Source organism: Oncorhynchus gorbuscha, linkage group LG20 (assembly GCF_021184085.1).
Source record: "Oncorhynchus gorbuscha isolate QuinsamMale2020 ecotype Even-year linkage group LG20, OgorEven_v1.0, whole genome shotgun sequence".
Lineage (NCBI taxonomy): Eukaryota > Metazoa > Chordata > Actinopteri > Salmoniformes > Salmonidae > Oncorhynchus > Oncorhynchus gorbuscha.
Window position 1 is genome coordinate 20,887,664 of NC_060192.1, and position 19,843 is coordinate 20,907,506.

The following is a 19,843-nucleotide window of genomic DNA, read 5'->3' on the forward strand; positions in this document are numbered from 1 at the left end:
TGCTCTGTAATGTCATCTCTGAGTCGTGCTTCCTGCCTATGGCTCTGTAATGTCAACTCTGAGTAGTGCTTCCTGCCTATGGCTCTGTAATGTCAACTCTGAGTAGTGCTTCCTGCCTATGGCTCTGTAATGTCAACTCTGAGTAGTGCTTCCTGCCTAAGGCTCTGTAATGTCAACTCTGCGTGGTGCTTCCTGCCTATGGCTCTGTAATGTCAACTCTGAGTAGTGCTTCCTGCCTAAGGCTCTGTAATGTCAACTCTTGAGTAGTGCTTCCTGCCTAAGGCTCTGTAATGTCAACTCTGAGTAGTGCTTCGCAGTGCAGTCCATCCTGAAGTTGTCAAAGCATGAAATGCGGCCGATCGGGTGCAGTGGCCATGGGACTATTTTTCTCTGATTGACAATATTCAAATTGAGAAGCAATAATGTCAGAAAGGCTTTTCATCTCGACAACAACAGTATGTTGCTGTCACTCTTTGATGGGAAGTCCGATTCAAAGCTGACAAGTCAATGTACTATAAAGTTAGAACCAAATAGTTCTGTGTTACAGATGATGTCACAAACTAGGCTTCTATCCAATTGGTGACAGTATTTCATGCACATATTCTAAAATTCACAATATGCACATTTCCCCAGTAGATATGGGTTTCCATTAAAATGACTTGTTGTTGATAAAAGACTGTGTGATGACGTAGTGCACATAAGACTGTGTGTGATGACGTAGTGCACATAAAATACTGTGCGTGATGACGTAGTCCACATAAAAGACTGTGTGTGATGACGTAGTGCACATAAGACTGTGCGTGATGACGTAGTGCACATAAGACTGTGCGTGATGACGTAGTGCACATAAGACTGTGTGTGATGACGTAGTGCACATAAGACTGTGTGTGATGACATAGTGCACATAAGACTGTGTGTGATGACATAGTGCACATAAGACTGTGTGTGATGACATAGTGACTGTGTGTGATGACATAGTGCACATAAGACTGTGTGTGATGACGTAGTGCACATAAGACTGTGTGTGATGACGTAGTGCACATAAAAGACTGTGTGTGATGACGTAGTGCACATAAGACTGTGTGTGATGACATAGTGCACATAAGACTGTGTGTGATGACATAGTGCACATAAGACTGTGTGTGATGAGTGCACATAAGACTGTGTGTGATGACGTAGTGCACATAAAAGACTGTGCGTGATGACGTAGTGCACATAAGACTGTGTGTGATGACGTAGTGCACATAAGACTGTGCGTGATGACGTAGTGCACATAAAAGACTGTGTGTGATGACGTAGTCCACATAAAAGACTGTGTGTGATGACGTAGTGCACATAAAAGGCTGTGTGTGATGACGTAGTGCACATAAAAGACTGTGTGTGATGACGTAGTGCACATAAGACTGTGTGTGATGACGTAGTGCACATAAGACTGTGTGTGATGACATAGTGCACATAAGACTGTGTGTGATGACATAGTGCACATAAGACTGTGTGTGATGACGTAGTGCACATAAGACTGTGTGTGATGACGTAGTGCACATAAAAGACTGTGCGTGATGACGTAGTGCACATAAGACTGTGTGTGATGACGTAGTGCACATAAGACTGTGCGTGATGACGTAGTGCACATAAAAGACTGTGTGTGATGACGTAGTCCACATAAAAGACTGTGTGTGATGACGTAGTGCACATAAAAGGCTGTGTGTGATGACGTAGTGCACATAAAAGACTGTGTGTGATGACGTAGTGCACATAAAAGGCTGTGCGTGATGACATAGTGCACATAAAAGGCTGTGCGTGATGACGTAGTGCACATAAAAGACTGTGCGTGATGACGTAGTGCACATAAAAGGCTGTGCGTGATGACTTAGTGCACATAAAAGGCTGTGCGTGATGACGTAGTGCACATAAAAGGCTGTGCGTGATGACGTAGTGCACATAAGACTGTGTGTGATGACGTAGTGCACATAAGACTGTGCGTGATGACGTAGTGCACATAAGACTGTGTGTGATGACATAGTGCACATAAGACTGTGTGTGATGACATAGTGCACATAACAGATTCAGTGTGGGTATAAGACTGTGTGTGATGACGTAGTGCACATAAGACTGTGTGTGATGATGTAGTGCACATAAAAGACTGTGCGTGATGACGTAGTGCACATAAGACTGTGTGTGATGACGTAGTGCACATAAGACTGTGCGTGATGATGTAGTGCACATAAAAGACTGTGTGTGATGACGTAGTCCACATAAAAGACTGTGTGTGATGACGTAGTGCACATAAAAGGCTGTGTGTGATGACGTAGTGCACATAAAAGACTGTGTGTGATGACATAGTGCACATAAAAGGCTGTGCGTGATGACATAGTGCACATAAAAGGCTGTGCGTGATGACGTAGTGCACATAAAAGACTGTGCGTGATGACGTAGTGCACATAAAAGGCTGTGCGTGATGACTTAGTGCACATAAAAGGCTGTGCGTGATGACGTAGTGCACATAAAAGGCTGTGCGTGATGACGTAGTGCACATAAAAGGCTGTGCGTGATGACGTAGTGCACATAAAAGGCTGTGCGTGATGACGTAGTGCACATAAAATTACCTATTGCGGTTTAAATCCCATGTACCCAATAAAAAAAATCTAATTTTCAACTCTGCTGATGGTTGTGTTACAAAGTGGCGTTCTAATAGTGAATGATCCCACTCTGCTAGTGACACCTGCGCTCTAGACAACAGCGTGCAGATTCAGTGTGGGTATAGTCTACATGATGAGATTATTATGGATGAATTACAGCATTTTATTTGTCAAATAGAAGCCAGGCATCGATCGCCATGTCACCAGAACAAGACCCTGGATATTAGTTGAAAGGAGCATGAAGCTCATCACCGTGCTCTGTCACCACCCTGTGAAGTTCATCATCATTTAACTTGCGTGTTTTCCTGAGTCGTAGTGGGAGGGCCACACATGTCATCCCAAGATGTGACTCCCAAGTTTACTTTGATCTGATGGTTATTATATCAATGTTATGTTATATCAATAATTGCACAAAGAAGCATTTCCACCATCATTTCTCGCATAATTAGCTTTACAGACACACACAGATCCACCTTGTCTAGCGTGTTTTGTTTTGTCAACATAAAAAGGTTTGATGGAAACCTGGTTACAGAGGATCGTTTTCTCACTCAGTCTGTATACTTCACAGAGTAATTGGTGAGCATTTAGGGAATGTAAAGAATAGTGTTGAGACATCACATGGAACCTATCCTCTGCGGCCCCACAAGATCCATAGACTGTATCCCTGGGACTGCACTGCCTGTGTGTGCTGGATGTCAATGTCAGTTAGGTCTGAGGTGTACAACACCCGTGCAGGCTGAGGGAGGCAATCTGATAGGGAACATATAGAGGTCAAATATAAAGGCAAATATAGGACACTCACTGAGCATACAAAACATTAGGAACTCTCTTTCCATGACATAGACTGACCAGGTGAATGCAGGTGAAAGCTATGATCACTTATTGATGTCACCTGTTAAATCCACTTCAATCAGTGTAGATGAAGGGAATTACACAGGTACCAAATACTTATTTTCCACCATCATTTGCAAATAATTTCATAAAAAAAATCTTACAATGTGATTTGCTGTATTTTTATTCTCATTTGGTCTGTCATAGTTGAAGTGTACCTATGATGAAAATTACAGGCCTCTCTCATCTTTTTAAGTGGGAGAACTTGCACAATTGGTGGCTGACTTTTTGCCCCACTGTATGTATATATATATATATATGTATATATATATGTATATATATATGTATGTATATATATATGTATATGTATATATATATGTATATATATATGTATATATATATATATATATATATATGTATATATATATATGTATATATATAGATATATGTATATATATATATAGATATATGTATATATATATGTATATAGATATATATATATGTATAGATATATGTATATATATATGTATATAGATATATATATGTATATATATATATGTATATAGATATATATGTATAGATATATGTATATATATATATGTATATAGATATATATATGTATATATATATGTATATATATATGTATATATATATATGTGTATATATATGTATATATATATGTATATATATGTATATATATATATGTATATATATATATGTATGTATATATATATGTATGTATATATATATGTATATATATATATGTATATATATATATATATATGTATATATATACATACGTATATATATATATATGTATGTATATATATATATATGTATATATATATATATATAATAATAATAATAATATATGCCATTTAGCAGACGCTTTTATCCAAAGCGACTTACAGTCATGTATGTATATGTATATATATATATATATATATATACATACATACATACATACATACATACATACATACATACATACATACATACATACATACATACATACATACATACATACATACATACATACATACATACATACATACATACATACATACATACATACATACATACATACATACATACATATATACAAATATTGAACATGTCTAAGCACCCACCCACCAGGTGGGTATGAGGTTAGTCCTGTTTTGTAGGAGATTTCCCCTGCTGATTACAGAAGGAGCCCATTACGATGGTGCCGTCTCCAATGTGTTGCTCTTTGTCCAACTACTAATCCTTATCTTATCTCAAGTCAAGCCTGGACAATGTCACCTTCACGTCATCACTATCAACTTGACTGCATCCATCTGCTCATGACAGTGTGGTATTGTTGGGAGAAGCTGGGGAAATCCTACCTACAAAAGAGCTTGAAGGAGAATACAGGTTCAGGGATTTTTCTGCCCTTTTAGGAGGCCCGCCCAATTAATCTTCGGGATGGAAAAACACTGAGTGTAAACTTAAACAACTATAACCTGATATAAAGTATGTAGAAAATATATAGGTCTTAAATATTTGATAATATAAGCTTTGAGAACTAACAATGCTAGGCGGTCAGGGAGAATTGAACATTCCCAAAATAATGAAAATTGCAGTATTGATGCTGTTATGTTTATTATGTTTGAGCAAAAGAACACAGCATTAACTATGTCAAACTGCTTATAGTTGCAGGAAATTCACTTTAAAACTGAAACATTTTCTCTCATCTCTATTGCAAAATGTTTAAAATTGCAGGAAATTAGCTGTAAAACTGAAACTCAATATACTGACGGTCTCTGAGAGCTGATATAGTCACAGCGAACAAGATGGTATGGCAGAAACCTCTCTAACATTATTTTCCCAAAACGTTCTGACTGCATCAGAAAGAAAAGGGAAGCAAGATGTTTCCACCCAAACTAAATCTGTTTATTTATCCATTAGCTTACTAATGTGCTGGCCCCAGTCATATGTCTCTGGCTATTTAAATCCACTTTTCTACAGTTGCACACACACACACACACGTTGGTCAGTAATTGCATCCCCAGCCTGGTCCATTGGATTTGGTCTGCACACTCTGCAGAGACAGAAAGAGAGTGGAAGTTCGCATAAAGTTGACTTTTTGCTCAGCAGAGATGCAGCTCTCCAACACTGCACACTCATGTGAAATGTGACTGTACTACTTCCATTGAATCTATTTCAAAATCTCTAATCTCTAATCTCAGGATCTTACAAGTCAAAGCCTGAAGGGACCCTTTACCAGGTGGTGGTCAGACTTATGCCAAGCCGAAATGGAGCAGCCTGGCTCGCTGTAGCGCCCTGGTCAATGTCCAGACGTGTGATTTGAATATGTAGCTTTATGGCCTGACACCACAAGACAGGATCATAACATTAAAACCTCATTCAACCTCACAACCTCACTCTCCGAGCCGAGATATCTGTATGATTACGTTGACAACTGTAATCACTGCAGTATGTTCGTTCTATTACTGGAAACCAGTAACCCAGAGGGCCTGGAGGGCCATATGTAGCCTTGGATGAAAGTCCCCTCCAGTGATTCCTCCCCTCTGGCCTCATAGTGAGAGCAGAAGAGCAGAGGCTACAAGGACTGTTGCGTGCTAACACGCTGGACCTCTGAAACGGCACTGTGTAATCAGGCAGAGCATTTGCTCCCAATCCAGGATTCCTGAGGAAAGGAGCAGAGCAGGAAGCACACACTATCATATATCTTGTACAGACACTATCATATCTCTTGTACAGACACTATCATATATCTTGTACAGACACTATCATATATCTTGTACAGACACTATCATATCTCTTGTACAGACACTATCATATCTCTTGTACATACACTATCATATCTCTTGTACAGACACTATCATATCTCTTGTATAGACACTATCCTATCTCTTGTACAGACACTATCATATCTCTTGTATAGACACTATCCTATCTCTTGTACAGACACTATCATATCTCTTGTACAGACACTATCATATCTCTTGTATAGACACTATCCTATCTCTTGTACAGACACTATCATATCTCTTGTACAGACACTATCATATCTCTTGTATAGACACTATCCTATCTCTTGTACAGACGCTATCATATCTCTTGTACAGACACTGTCATATCTCTTGTATAGACACTATCCTATCTCTTGTACAGACACTATCGCATCTCTTGTACAGACACTATCATATCTCTTGTACAGACACTATCATATCTCTTGCACAGACACTATCATATCTCTTGTATAGACACTATCCTATCTCTTGTACAGACACTATCGCATCTCTTGCACAGACACTATCATATATATTGTATAGACACTATCATATCTCTTGTACAGACACTATCATATCTCTTGTACAGACACTATCATATCTCTTGTACAGACACTATCATATCTCTTGTACAGACACTATCATATCTCTTGTACAGACACTATCACATCTCTTGTACAGACACTCATGTGCGAACACACACTCACACCCATACACACACATGCATCCACACTCATCTAAACTCTTTCACAAATATGTCCATTCCACTTTCTAATTCTCTGTCTCCCCATCAGATATGTTACTCACGCTATTTTGCACACATACTCCAACCACTTGCCCTCAACCCCATCCGCACAGATCCCCCCCAGGAGCTAGTTCCTCTTGTTCCTCCTCACAACATCCCGTACAGTTCATAGACAGATCACTGCACTAACCATCATTCAGCTAATGCCTGTCTTTAGGGTTCTGGGCGAGAATGGGATTTCTTCCAAAATATTGCCCATTCCCTCGACACGTATCTCTGTGGGGTCATGAGTGCCTTCAGAACAGAATGCACTCTGGGATGGGTAGCTCAGACATGGCAGTAGTGTGCTGTCCCAGAATTCCTCTCTGTATGCAGTCACATCCTCCTGATGATGGAACAGGAATCACATCACTGAGAGTGACACCACATCACCTCAATTAAAAGTTCAAACCAGTCCCACACAAGGAGAAGGACCATCGTGAATATTAGATTGAGGTAGTCACGTTCCTTCTTTTTCTTCTCTTTTTACACTCTGTTTTCTCTATTCAGCCAGCCACGAAGGTAACACGTTACCGTTAGGTGGGAAATGAGGGAAGTCAGAGGTAACCAATCCCACAATGCATCACATGAGATTACATTTTTGTCATATGCTATTAATTCCAGAGTATAGGAAAGACGTCTTTGTTTGCTATTAACCTTTTCAGAGCAACAAGGTAACAATTCACTCTCACCTTGGAATACAAAATATAACTGTTTGATAGCAATATTAACTCTCACAATCCTGACAATATAACTAGATGTTGGGAGTGTGAAGAAGAGTTCTACTGTGGTGGTATGGTAATATGAAAAAGACTGTTCTACTGTGGTAGTATGGTAATATGGAAAAGACTGTTCTACTGTGGTGGTATGGTAATATGAAAAAGACTGTTCTACTGTGGTAGTATGGTAATATGGAAAAGACTGTTCTACTGTGGTAGTATGGTAATATGGAAAAGACTGTTCTACTGTGGTATTATGGTACTATGGAAAAGACTGTTCTACTGTGGTAGTATGGTAATATGGAAAAGACTGTTCGACTGTGGTAATATGAAAAAGACTGTTCTACTGTGGTAGTAAGGTAATATGAAAAAGACTCTTCTACTGTGGTAGTATGGTAATATGAAAAAGACTGTTCTACTGTGGTAGTATGGTAATATGGAAAAGACTGTTCTACTGTGGTAGTATGGTAATATGGAAAAGACTGTTCTACTGTGGTGGTATGGTAATATGAAAAAGACTGTTCTACTGTGGTAGTATGGTAATATGGAAAAGACTGTTCTACTGTGGTATTATGGTACTATGGAAAAGACTGTTCTACTGTGGTAGTATGGTAATATGGAAAAGACTGTTCGACTGTGGTAATATGAAAAAGACTGTTCTACTGTGGTAGTAAGGTAATATGAAAAAGACTCTTCTACTGTGGTAGTATGGTAATATGAAAAAGACTGTTCTACTGTGGTAGTATGGTAATATGGAAAAGACTGTTCGACTGTGGTAATATGAAAAAGACTGTTCTACTGTGGTAGTAAGGTAATATGAAAAAGACTCTTCTACTGTGGTAGTATGGTAATATGAAAAAGACTGTTCTACTGTGGTAGTATGGTAATATGGAAAAGACTGTTCTACTGTGGTAGTATGGTAATATGGAAAAGACTGTTCTACTGTGGTAGTATGGTAATATGGAAAAGACTGTTCTACTGTGGTAGTATGGTAATATGAAAAAGACTCTTCTACTGTGGTAGTATGGTAATATGAAAAAGACTGTTCTACTGTGGTAGTATGGTAATATGAAAAAGACTCTTCTACTGTGGTAGTATGGTAATATGAAAAAGACTGTTCTACTGTGGTATTATGGTACTATGGAAAAGACTGTTCGACTGTGGTAGTATGGTAATATGGAAAAGACTGTTCGACTGTGGTAATATGAAAAAGACTGTTCTACTGTGGTAGTAAGGTAATATGAAAAAGACTATTCTACTGTGGTAGTATGGTAATATGAAAAAGACTCTTCTACTGTGGTAGTATGGTAATATGGAAAAGACTGTTCTACTGTGGTAGTATGGTAATATGGAAAAGACTGTTCTACTGTGGTAGTATGGTAATATGAAAAAGACTGTTCTAATGTGGTAGTATGGTAATATGAAATAGACTCTTCTACTGTGGTGATATGGTCATATGAAAAATAGTTAGTTCTACTGTGGTAATATGGTCATATGGAAAAGACTGTTCTACTGTGGTAGTATGGTAATATGGAAAAGACTGTTCTACTGTGGTAGTATGGTGATATGGAAAATACATTTCTACAGTAAATATATTTATACTGTGGTGGTATGGTCATATGGAAAATAAATGTATACTGTGGTGGTATGGTCATATGGAAAATACTGATCTACTGTGGTAGTATGGTCATATGAAAAAGACTGTTCTACTGTGGTAGTATGGTAATATGGAAAAGACTGTTCTACTGTGGTGATATGGTCATATGGAAAAGACTGTTCTACTGTGGTAGTATGGTAATATGGAAAAGACTGTTCTACTGTGGTAGTATGGTAATATGGAAAAGACTGTTCTACTGTGGTGATATGGTAATATGGAAAAGACTGTTCTACTGTGGTAGTATGGTAATATGGAAAAGACTGTTCTACTGTGGTAGTATGGTAATATGGAAAAGACTGTTCTACTGTGGTGATATGGTCATATGGGAAAGACTGTTCTACTGTGGTAGTATGGTAATATGGAAAAGACTGTTCTACTGTGGTAGTATGGTAATATGGAAAAGACTGTTCTACTGTGGTAGTATGGTAATATGGAAAAGACTGTTCTACTGTGGTAGTATGGTAATATGGAAAAGACTGTTCTACTGTGGTGATATGGTAATATGGAAACGCTCCAAACTGAGTGACCTATACATGCCACAAGAATGAAAATGAGAAGATTGAAACATTTATTACGACTTTTCTAGGGGCAAAGGATGTCATTGAGTTGTAAGTGGCAGTGCACATTTAGTGATGTACAGTAAGAGGGGGAGGAGTTCTAGGGATGTACAGTAAGAGGGGGAGGAGTTCTAGGGATGTACAGTAAGAGGGGGAGGAGTTCTAGGGATGTACAGTAAGACGGGGAGGAGTTCTAAGGATGTACAGTAAGAGGGGGAGGAGTTATAGGGATGTTCAGTAAGAGGGGGAGGAGTTCTAGAAGAGAGCCTGGAGGTCACACTGCACCACAGTCTCAGCCAGCCTGTATACACACACACACACACACACACACACACACACACACACACACACACACACACACACACACACACACACACACACACACACACACACACACACACACACACACACACACACACACACACACACACACACACACACACACACACACACAAAGAGACACAGTCAGAGCATGTGCAATGCTGGCATCTCTACTAATTAATGGTAATTCAGTCAGTATGGTCCAAAACCAATAGAAACTGTCTCCCCACTTTCCATTATCCTCCAGGTCACAGAGTAGCACATCTGGGTGTTATTATATATACAGTATAGTAGGTAGACAACTCCAGAAATGTTGTGGAACTAATGATTTTCAATGGAAAAACATATTCATGAGACCACTGCCTTTTATTCCCTCTGTTATGCTGTATTTAACAGTCAAACTAACCACATTCCTACAATGGAGCAGGCGTGCAATTCACTTTGCTTTCTGTTATCTTTTGTCCTCAGAAAATAGCTGAAGGGAAGAAACAGCTTTGAGCCTTTCAGGATTTCCGTGTTTCCTGGAGGCGAGAATTGGCATAGAATGGTGTTTTGATGTTCGACAGAGGCTTCAGATGTGGCTAAAACAGAGAGAGAGGGAGCGAAAGTGAGGGGGAGGGTGGTTTGAGGGAGCTCTCTGTGGTGGTCTAAGGTGAGCCGTCTGCCTGTGCTGGTGGAACCTGCCATGGCCATGAAGCCATAGAACCAGCACAGCATATGTGTTCCTGTGTGTTCCTGACTGTTCCCGTCTCAGGGAGAAGTGCTTTAGTCATGGGAAGGGAAGGACACCTTGTGTGGTTGTCAGGCTGGTTTAAGATGGTCGAGGCTGAGACGAGACTGTGTGTGCCCCAGAGGACGATGGCTGAGTGTGGGCTGATGGATGCCACTGATGCTGTCACAGGGGTGAGGGGGCACACGTAGAACCGGGTGTCTCCTCGCCGGGTGCTGATTTGATCTCGTCTCCATTCTTGAATGTTTGCTGAAGCTTCGAGGGAGGTCACTGGGTCCCTTCTGTTTCACACTTACATAAACACACACACACACACACATACACACACACACACACACACACACACACACACACACACACACACACACACACATACACACACACACACACACACACACACACACACGGGTCCTTTGAAGCTCAGTTGGTAGAGCATGTCGCTTGTAACGCCAGTGTAATGAGTTTGATTCCCGGAACCACACATATGTAATGCATGCATGACTGTAGGTTTCTTGGATAAGGCTGTCTGCTAAATGGCACTTACACATGAACCCCCCCAACCCCATAGTTGATGAACACAACCTCCCCCTCATAGTTAATGAACACAACTCCCCCATAGTTAATGAACACAACCCCCATAGTTAATGAACACAACCCTCCCCCCATAGTTAATGCACACAACACCCGCCCATAGTTAATGCACACCACCCCCCACCCCATAGTCAATGAACACAACCCCACCATAGTTAATGAACACAACCCCCCCATAGTTAATGAACACAACCCTCCCCCCATAGTTAATGCACACAACACCCGCCCATAGTTAATGCACACCACCCCCACCCCATAGTCAATGAACACAACCCCACCATAGTTAATGAACACAACCTCCCCCCCATAGTTAATGAACACAACTTCCCCCATAGTTAATGCACACAACTCCCCAATAGTTATGGGGGGGGGTGTTGTGTGCATTAACTATGGGGGAACACAACTTCACCCCCATAGTTAATGCACAATACCCCCCTTAGTTAATGAACACAACCCCTGCATAGTTAATGCACACAACCCCCCCATAGTTAATGAACACAACCCCCCATAGTTAATGAACACAACCCCTGCATAGTTAATGCACACAACCCCCATAGTTAATGAACACAACCTCCCCCCATAGTTAATGCACACAACCCTCCCCCATAGTTAATGAACACAACCTTCCCCCCATAGTTAATAAACACAACTCCCCCCATAGTTAATGAACACAACCCCCCCATAGTTAATGCACACAACTCCCCCAATAGTTAAGGGGGGTTTGTGTTCATTAACTATGAGGGGGTTGTGTGCATTAACTATGGGGGGAACACAACCTCCCCCATGGTTAATGCACACAACCCTCCCATAGTTAATGAACACAACCTTCCCCCCATAGTTAATAAACACAACTGCACACCACCCCCCCCCCATAGTTAATGAACACAACCCCCCATAGTTAATGCACACAACTCCCCAATAGTTAATGGGGGTTTGTGTTCATTAACTATGGGGGGGGTTGTGTGCATTAACTATGGGGGAACACAACCTCCCCCATGGTTAATGCACACAACCCTCCCATAGTTAATGCACACAACACCCGCCCATAGTTAATGCACACCACCCCCACCCCATAGTCAATGAACACAACCCCCCATAGTTAATGAACACAACTTCCCCCATAGTTAATGCACACAACTCCCCCAATAGTTATGGGGGTGGTGTTGTGTGCATTAACTATGGGGGGAACACAACTTCACCCCCATAGTTAATGCACACAACACCCGCCCATAGTTAATGCACACCACCCCCCACCCCATAGTCAATGAACACCACCCCCCACCCCATAGTCAATGAACACAACCTCCCCCCCATAGTTAATGAACACAACTTCCCCCATAGTTAATGCACACAACCCCCCATAGTTAATGAACACAACTCCCCCCATGAGTTAATGGGGGAACACAACCTCCCCCCATGGTTAATGCACACAACCCTCCCATAGTTAATGAACACAACCCTCCCCCATAGTTAATGCACACAACACCCGCCCATAGTTCATGCACACCACCCCCCACCCCATAGTCAATGAACACAACCCCACCATAGTTAATGAACCCAACCTCCTCCCCATAGTTAATGCACATAACCCCCCATAGTTAATGGACACAACCCCCCCATAGTTAATGAACACAACCCCCCATAGTTAATGCACACAACCCCCCCCCATAGTTAATGAACACAACCCCACCATAGTTAATGAACACAACCCCACCATAGTTAATGAACACAACCCCCCCATAGTTAATGAACACAACCTCCCCCATAGTTAATGAACACAGAGGTTGTGTTCATTAACCCCATAGTTAATGGGGGGGAACACAACTTCACCCCCATAGTTAATGCACACAACCCCCCCCTTAGTTAATGAACACAACCCCTGCATAGTTAATGCACATAACCCCCCATAGTTAATGGACACAACCCCCCATAGTTAATGAACACAACCTCCCCCCATAGTTAATGAACACAACTTCCCCCCATAGTTAATGCACACAACTCCCCCAATAGTTATGGGTGTTATGTGCATTAACTATGGGGGAACACAACTTCACCCCCATAGTTAATGCACAATACCCCCTTAGTTAATGAACACAACCCCTGCATGGTTAATGCACACAACCCCCCCCATAGTTAATGAACACAACCCCCATAGTTAATGAACACAACCCCTGCATAGTTAATGCACACAACCCCCCATAGTTAATGAACACAACCTCCCCCATAGTTAATGCACACAACCCTCCCCCATAGTTAATGAACACAACCTCCCCCCATAGTTAATAAACACAACTCCCCCATAGTTAATGAACACAACCCCCATAGTTAATGCACACAACTCCCCCAATAGTTAAGGGGGGTTGTGTTCATTAACTATGAGGGGTTGTGTGCATTAACTATGGGGAACACAACCTCCCCCATGGTTAATGCACACAACCCTCCCATAGTTAATGAACACAACCCTCCCCCCATAGTTAATGCACACAACACCCGCCCATAGTTAATAAACACAACTCCCCCCATAGTTAATGAACACAACCCCCCCATAGTTAATGCACACAACTCCCCCAATAGTTAAGGGGGGGGTTGTGTTCATTAACTATGAGGGGTTGTGTGCATTAACTATGGGGAACACAACCTCCCCCATGGTTAATGCACACAACCCTCCCATAGTTAATGAACACAACCCTCCCCCCATAGTTAATGCACACAACACCCGCCCCACCACCCCCACCCCATAGTCAATGAACACAACCCCACCATAGTTAATGAACCCAACCTCCTCCCCATAGTTAATAAACACAACTCCCCCCATAGTTAATGAACACAGCCCCCCATAGTTAATGCACACAACCCCCCATAGTTAATGAACACAACCCCCCATAGTTAATGCACACAACCCCCCATAGTTAATGGACACAACCCCCCATAGTTAATGCACACAACCCCCATAGTCAATGAACACAACCCCACCATAGTTAATGAACACAACCCCCATAGTTAATGAACACAACCTCCCCCATAGTTAATGAACACAACCCCCATAGTTAATGCACACAACCCCCCCATAGTTAATGAACACAACCCCCATAGTTAATGAACACAACCCCTGCATAGTTAATGCACACAACCCCCCCATAGTTAATGAACACAATCCCCCCATAGTTAATGCACACAACCCCCCATAGTTAATGAACGCAACCCCCCCATAGTTAATAAACACAACTCCCCCCATAGTTAATGAACACAACCTCCCCCCATAGTTAATGCACACAACCTCCCCCCATAGTTAATAAGCACAACTCCCCCCATAGTTAATGAACACAACCTGCCCATAGTTAATGCACACAACTCCCCCAATAGTTAAGGGGGGTTGTGTTCATTAACTATGAGGGGGTTGTGTGCATTAACTATGGGGGAACACAACCTCCCCCCATGGTTAATGCACACAACCCTCCCATAGTTAATGAACACAACCCTCCCCCATAGTTAATGCACACAACACCCGCCCATAGTTAATGAACACATCTCCCCATAGTTAATGAACACAATCCCCCCCATAGTTAATGAACACAACCCCCCATAGTTAATGAACACATCTCCCCCATAGTTAATGAACACAATTCCCCCATAGTTAATGAACACAATTCCCCCCATAGTTAATGCACAGAAATGCTTTTCAACTCATGCTTTTCTGTTGTTGGCCATGATCTGTACTGTTTCTGCCCTTAATGGAATCTCACCTCATTGTCATCTACTGGGCCATCCCTCAACCTCTGATAGTAAGAGGCTTGGTACGGTAGAGAGGCATGTTTGTGGAGTAGTTGTGAAGAGTCCTCAGTGTGAAGTGTGGTTGAAACAGACATAGACCACCACTGTGGCCTGACTGCCTGACTCCTCAACACTGCTGATGATGGCTAATGGGAACCAACAGTTACTTTAGCACTCAACTAAGTGTCAAGTGCCAAATCTGATTTCAATGTTGTGGTTAACCTTCAGTGTTAAGTGCCTACCCTTTCAAAGGAAATTGAAATTGGATAACTGACTGTGTGTGTGTGTGTTCCCCAGTGAGCATGACGTGGGGGAGGATGACATCTACGACTGTGTTCCCTGTGAGGATGATGGAGATGACATCTACGAGGACATCATCAAGGTGGAAGTACGACAACCCATGGTGAGAGCTTTGTGTTGGCTTGTGTTTATGTCATTCTCTGCGTGTCTCTTTATCCGTGTGCATGGGTGTGTCTGTCTCTGTGTGTGTGTGACCTCTCTGACCTATGATGCTATGTATCTGTCGGTGTGTGTTCTGCCCTGCTCATCTGCTGTGTTTTCCCTTCCTGACGCTGCAGATCAGATACATGCAGGTAAGTGCCCTGACTCACCGATCTGTCATCCGGCTCTATTCAACAGTCTGTCTGAGACGGACGTGTCCCACAACCCCCTTCCCCTCAGATCAATGACCCACAGCACAGCACATGTCAAGGGAAACCCTATCTGCCCCTATTGTGTGTGTGACTCAGTGTGACGTCAACATATCACCGACAACAACATGACAGTCTCTCTGTATGATATCATCAAAAGCCGCCACATGCCAGATCAAAACCCCGATACAGACTCTCAATAAAACGCTGCTGTCATCAGTTCCTATGGCAGCTCTGTAGCGGTGATCCCTGGTTGGGTGGTTGTTTTCTATTACCCAGCTGGATCTGGGCCTGGTGGTCTCTAATTGACTGTGGTTTGACTTGATTATCCCCCTATTGTATTATCAGAACTGCTCATGAACATTCAGCCCGGTTCCAGATGAATACTCCTCTCAACACAACAACCGGGACTGTTGACAGACAATTGAGGCGGAGATGATGTCACAGATTTTTGCACGTATTATTATTCACAGATGTTCTTTATTTATATATATTTTTTCAACTGTCTCTCAGTTTTTCATTGCGTTGTGATTCACTGATCTGATACTGTTAGGCTAGCCAGCCTCCCCACTCCTCTCCCCGCCACCCCCCAGCCGTAGGCCTAATGAGATGCCCCCCCCCCCCCCCAACCATAGGCCCTATGAGTAATGCCCTGTGTTCCTCTGTTTGTTTTCCCTGTCCTCGTTCTCCTCCTTTCCCTAATGGCGGGCCTGTTTGCGTGGCTAAATAAGTCTGGATGTGGCGGGCGGCTGCATTTGCCTTGGCCGTTCCACGCTCCCCCGGCTTGTCTCTGCTCTCCTCTGCTCTGTGGCTGGCCCCAGATGTTCCCCTGATACAGAGCTACATACACAGATGTTCATTAGCACTTGGCCATGAGCAAGCCAGCCAGCCAGCAGTCAACTCATACAAAGCCCCGGGTCCAGTGTTTATGTCACCGCTTTCCCACAACACGGACAATCGGCTCGCGTTTCACAACCTGGTCCCAGCAATTACAGTTCATCAGATGTATCATATTCTATTGGATCATGTAGGAGTGCAGTGAGGTGGGAGAATTGGGATCATTTCATTAAAAATGCCCATCAAATTCCCATTGAGGGGTTTGGATGCAGTCCTGCGGGGCCTCTGGGGGTGGCGGGCTCTGTTCTGTTTCACAACTCCCTATTGGCAGCTGAAACTCCAAGGGGAAATACATTGCGTCCTTCGCGTGTCCTTGTTACCTCATGAATTCGGCAGACGTTGAAGTCCATTTGGATGATGAGTATTGTACATTGTATATAATGGTAAACAGTGTATACAGGAGGTGGACAGTACACTATGATTTGTAATAAAGACCTTGTCAGAGCATGACTAAATTAGCAGCCCCATGCATTTGAGACCCATCATTAGACAATTAGCCACATGAACGACATTGTGAGTGACGTGTCATGCAATGACAAAATGACAGCCCAGCATCAGTTCTCCTGCCGTTAAATACCTCCACAGAAAATGGGCATGACAGAAGACGACAAGAGAAACTGCTGCTTAGTGGAGATCCAGGAGACTGAGGCCAAGTACTACAAGACGCTGGAGGACATTGAGAAGGTGGGTGAGGGACGGAGGTGGGGAGAAGTTGTGTGTGTGTGTGTGTGTGTGTGTGTGTGTGTGTGTGTGTGTGTGTGTGTGTGTGTGTGTGTGTGTGTGTGTGTGTGTGTGTGTGTGTGTGTGTGTGTGTGTGTGTGTGTGTGTGTGTGTGTGTGTGTGTGTGTGTGTGTGTGTGTGCGGTGGGTGGGTGGCTATCAGTGTTGGTTGTAGCTTTCTGCTCGAGTAGGTATGTTTTGTCACGTCTCCTGTGTCAAACACACAGACGGTGTGGAAATGTCAGCGATTGGCAGGTTCATTGGAGAGAACACATGTCAGTGGAGCAGGTCGATAGGCTTATTATTGGCACGGTCCCATGGGAAGAGACCGATCCCCAGGGCTCTATGGAGATACACTCGCGCCCACGCACAAACACACACAGTTCTCCCAAGGTTGCAAATGATGTTGTTCTCCCAAGGTTGCAAATGACTTAAATGTAAATGTAATGTAATGTTTAGATCAGTGGATAAAACAGCAGCTTCTCCATGATGAGAAATATATTCTTGTCAATAATATCCACTGGTTCCATTAGACTAAAGGTGTGTTTGTGTTTGCTGAGCCAATTAAACCAGAATCACCTTGTTATAATCAGAGGACTTGTTTTGGCTTGATTGAGTTGGGGTTAATGAAGCTGTCATCTCTTCATTGCATTTTAATAGATCTATTTGTTATCATTAAGATGATGTGATGTGACAAGCATACAATGACGTTAGTCAAACAACAGGGAAAGTGTGCCCCAGTAGACATCGGTTTAGCAAACACAGTCAGTGCTCGACTTTCACAGCATGTCATGGGCACTCTCAACGGACGGCTCGCATGCGTCCGTGTGTCTAAGAGAGGGATTTGGCTAGCAACACCGAAAAGTACCACGTTCTGGCGAAGCCTGTTTTGAGACTTGTTTTCCTTGGTGCCTAGCGCATGCCATTGAATTGAACGAGTGTTTTAGTCACACCTTTACACTACCACCGATGTATCGACAATACCAACGGCTTGAGTCAAGCACAGTTCTACTGTACAGATGTAGGATCTTAATTTGACCGATATTATCACCGTAAAATAATTGAACGTTTAGTCCGTAATGTTGATTGATCGGTGGTTGGGCTATTAGCTGGCTGAAAGTAGGCTACATGAAGAGTGCAATAGGGTTCATGTAACCGTGTGTTAGAGTGCATTTTCCAGTTTATTTATGTAAATCATAAAGATAATCTGCATTTCCTGCGGTGCAGGAAAATTCTCAGCAACAACTGCGTGGTCAAATTACCTGTGTATTTTAATTTCACTACTGCTGTTTTGGTTTTGTACAGAATTATATGATTCCCCTGAAGCAAGTTCTATGTCCACAAGACATGGGGGCCATCTTTGTAAATCTGGAGGTGAGTACACGCTGGTGATGATGAGAGTGATCCTTGTGTCAGTGTTGATGGTAGAGGTTGTGTTAAGAAGTGTGATTGTCCTGTACCCCATACAGGATGTGATTAAGGTCCACTTTGCTCTGCTGAGGGCCATCGACCTCAACATGGTGAGCGGAGGCAACGGTCTGGGGAAGATCTTCATAGACTTCAAGGAAAGGTTAGTAACCTCAAGGAGGTTTGTGTGTGTGTGTGTGTGTGTGTGTGTGTGTGTGTGTGTGTGTGTGTGTGTGTGTGTGTGTGTGTGTGTGTGTGTGTGTGTGTGTGTGTGTGTGTGTGTGTGTGTGTGTGTGTGTGTGTGTGTGTGTGTGTGTGTGTGTGTGATCAGTATTCCCTGTGCTGCCCTACATGCAGTTGGATTTAGATGCACGATTTCCTGATAAGACCGGCTAAATGGGGTTAGTTTCAACGGAATAAGTCAATTCATTTAAAACGCATGTAACAAATAGCTGACTGGGTCTGTAACACTATAATAAAGAAAATAACCTAGTTAGGAGGAGAGCAGCCTCTACATGTACTGCGTTCTGTGTAGGGTGTATATACTGTTGACATGGATTCCTGTCTTCTACTATCTCCATGAAACACAGTGGATAGAAGAGGAGGCAGTCGGAGCTCTAGAACACTCCAGCTGCAGTACAGTACTGTGGATGATGATTTGCATGCAAATGGTGGAGTGCTGTTGTGATTCCCGCTGCGCTGCTCACTAGGTAATTGTAATAATGGCTCTGGTAATGACGGGATGTAGCCATGACAGCCCTCCAGGAATGTTAGTCCTGATCCAGACTTATTC

The 19,843-nt window shown here is 42.6% G+C and overlaps 1 protein-coding gene across 11 annotated transcripts in view; it reads left to right on the top strand.

The window, feature by feature from the left end:
• The window catches only part of LOC124006706 (guanine nucleotide exchange factor VAV2-like), a 258,452-nt gene that overhangs the window by 208,913 nt on the left and 29,696 nt on the right, over nt 1-19,843 (top strand). For 8 of the 11 annotated variants that reach the window (XM_046316798.1, XM_046316800.1, XM_046316802.1 and 5 more), the window contains exons 5-9: nt 15,675-15,780; nt 15,956-15,970; nt 17,510-17,608; nt 18,949-19,017; nt 19,113-19,213. In XM_046316798.1, the coding sequence (XP_046172754.1) occupies nt 15,675-15,780; nt 15,956-15,970; nt 17,510-17,608; nt 18,949-19,017; nt 19,113-19,213 (390 nt within the window). The remainder of the gene's footprint in view (nt 1-15,674; nt 15,781-15,955; nt 15,971-17,509; nt 17,609-18,948; nt 19,018-19,112; nt 19,214-19,843) is intronic. The other 3 variants (XM_046316801.1, XM_046316804.1, XM_046316808.1) reach the window with 1 other exon arrangement.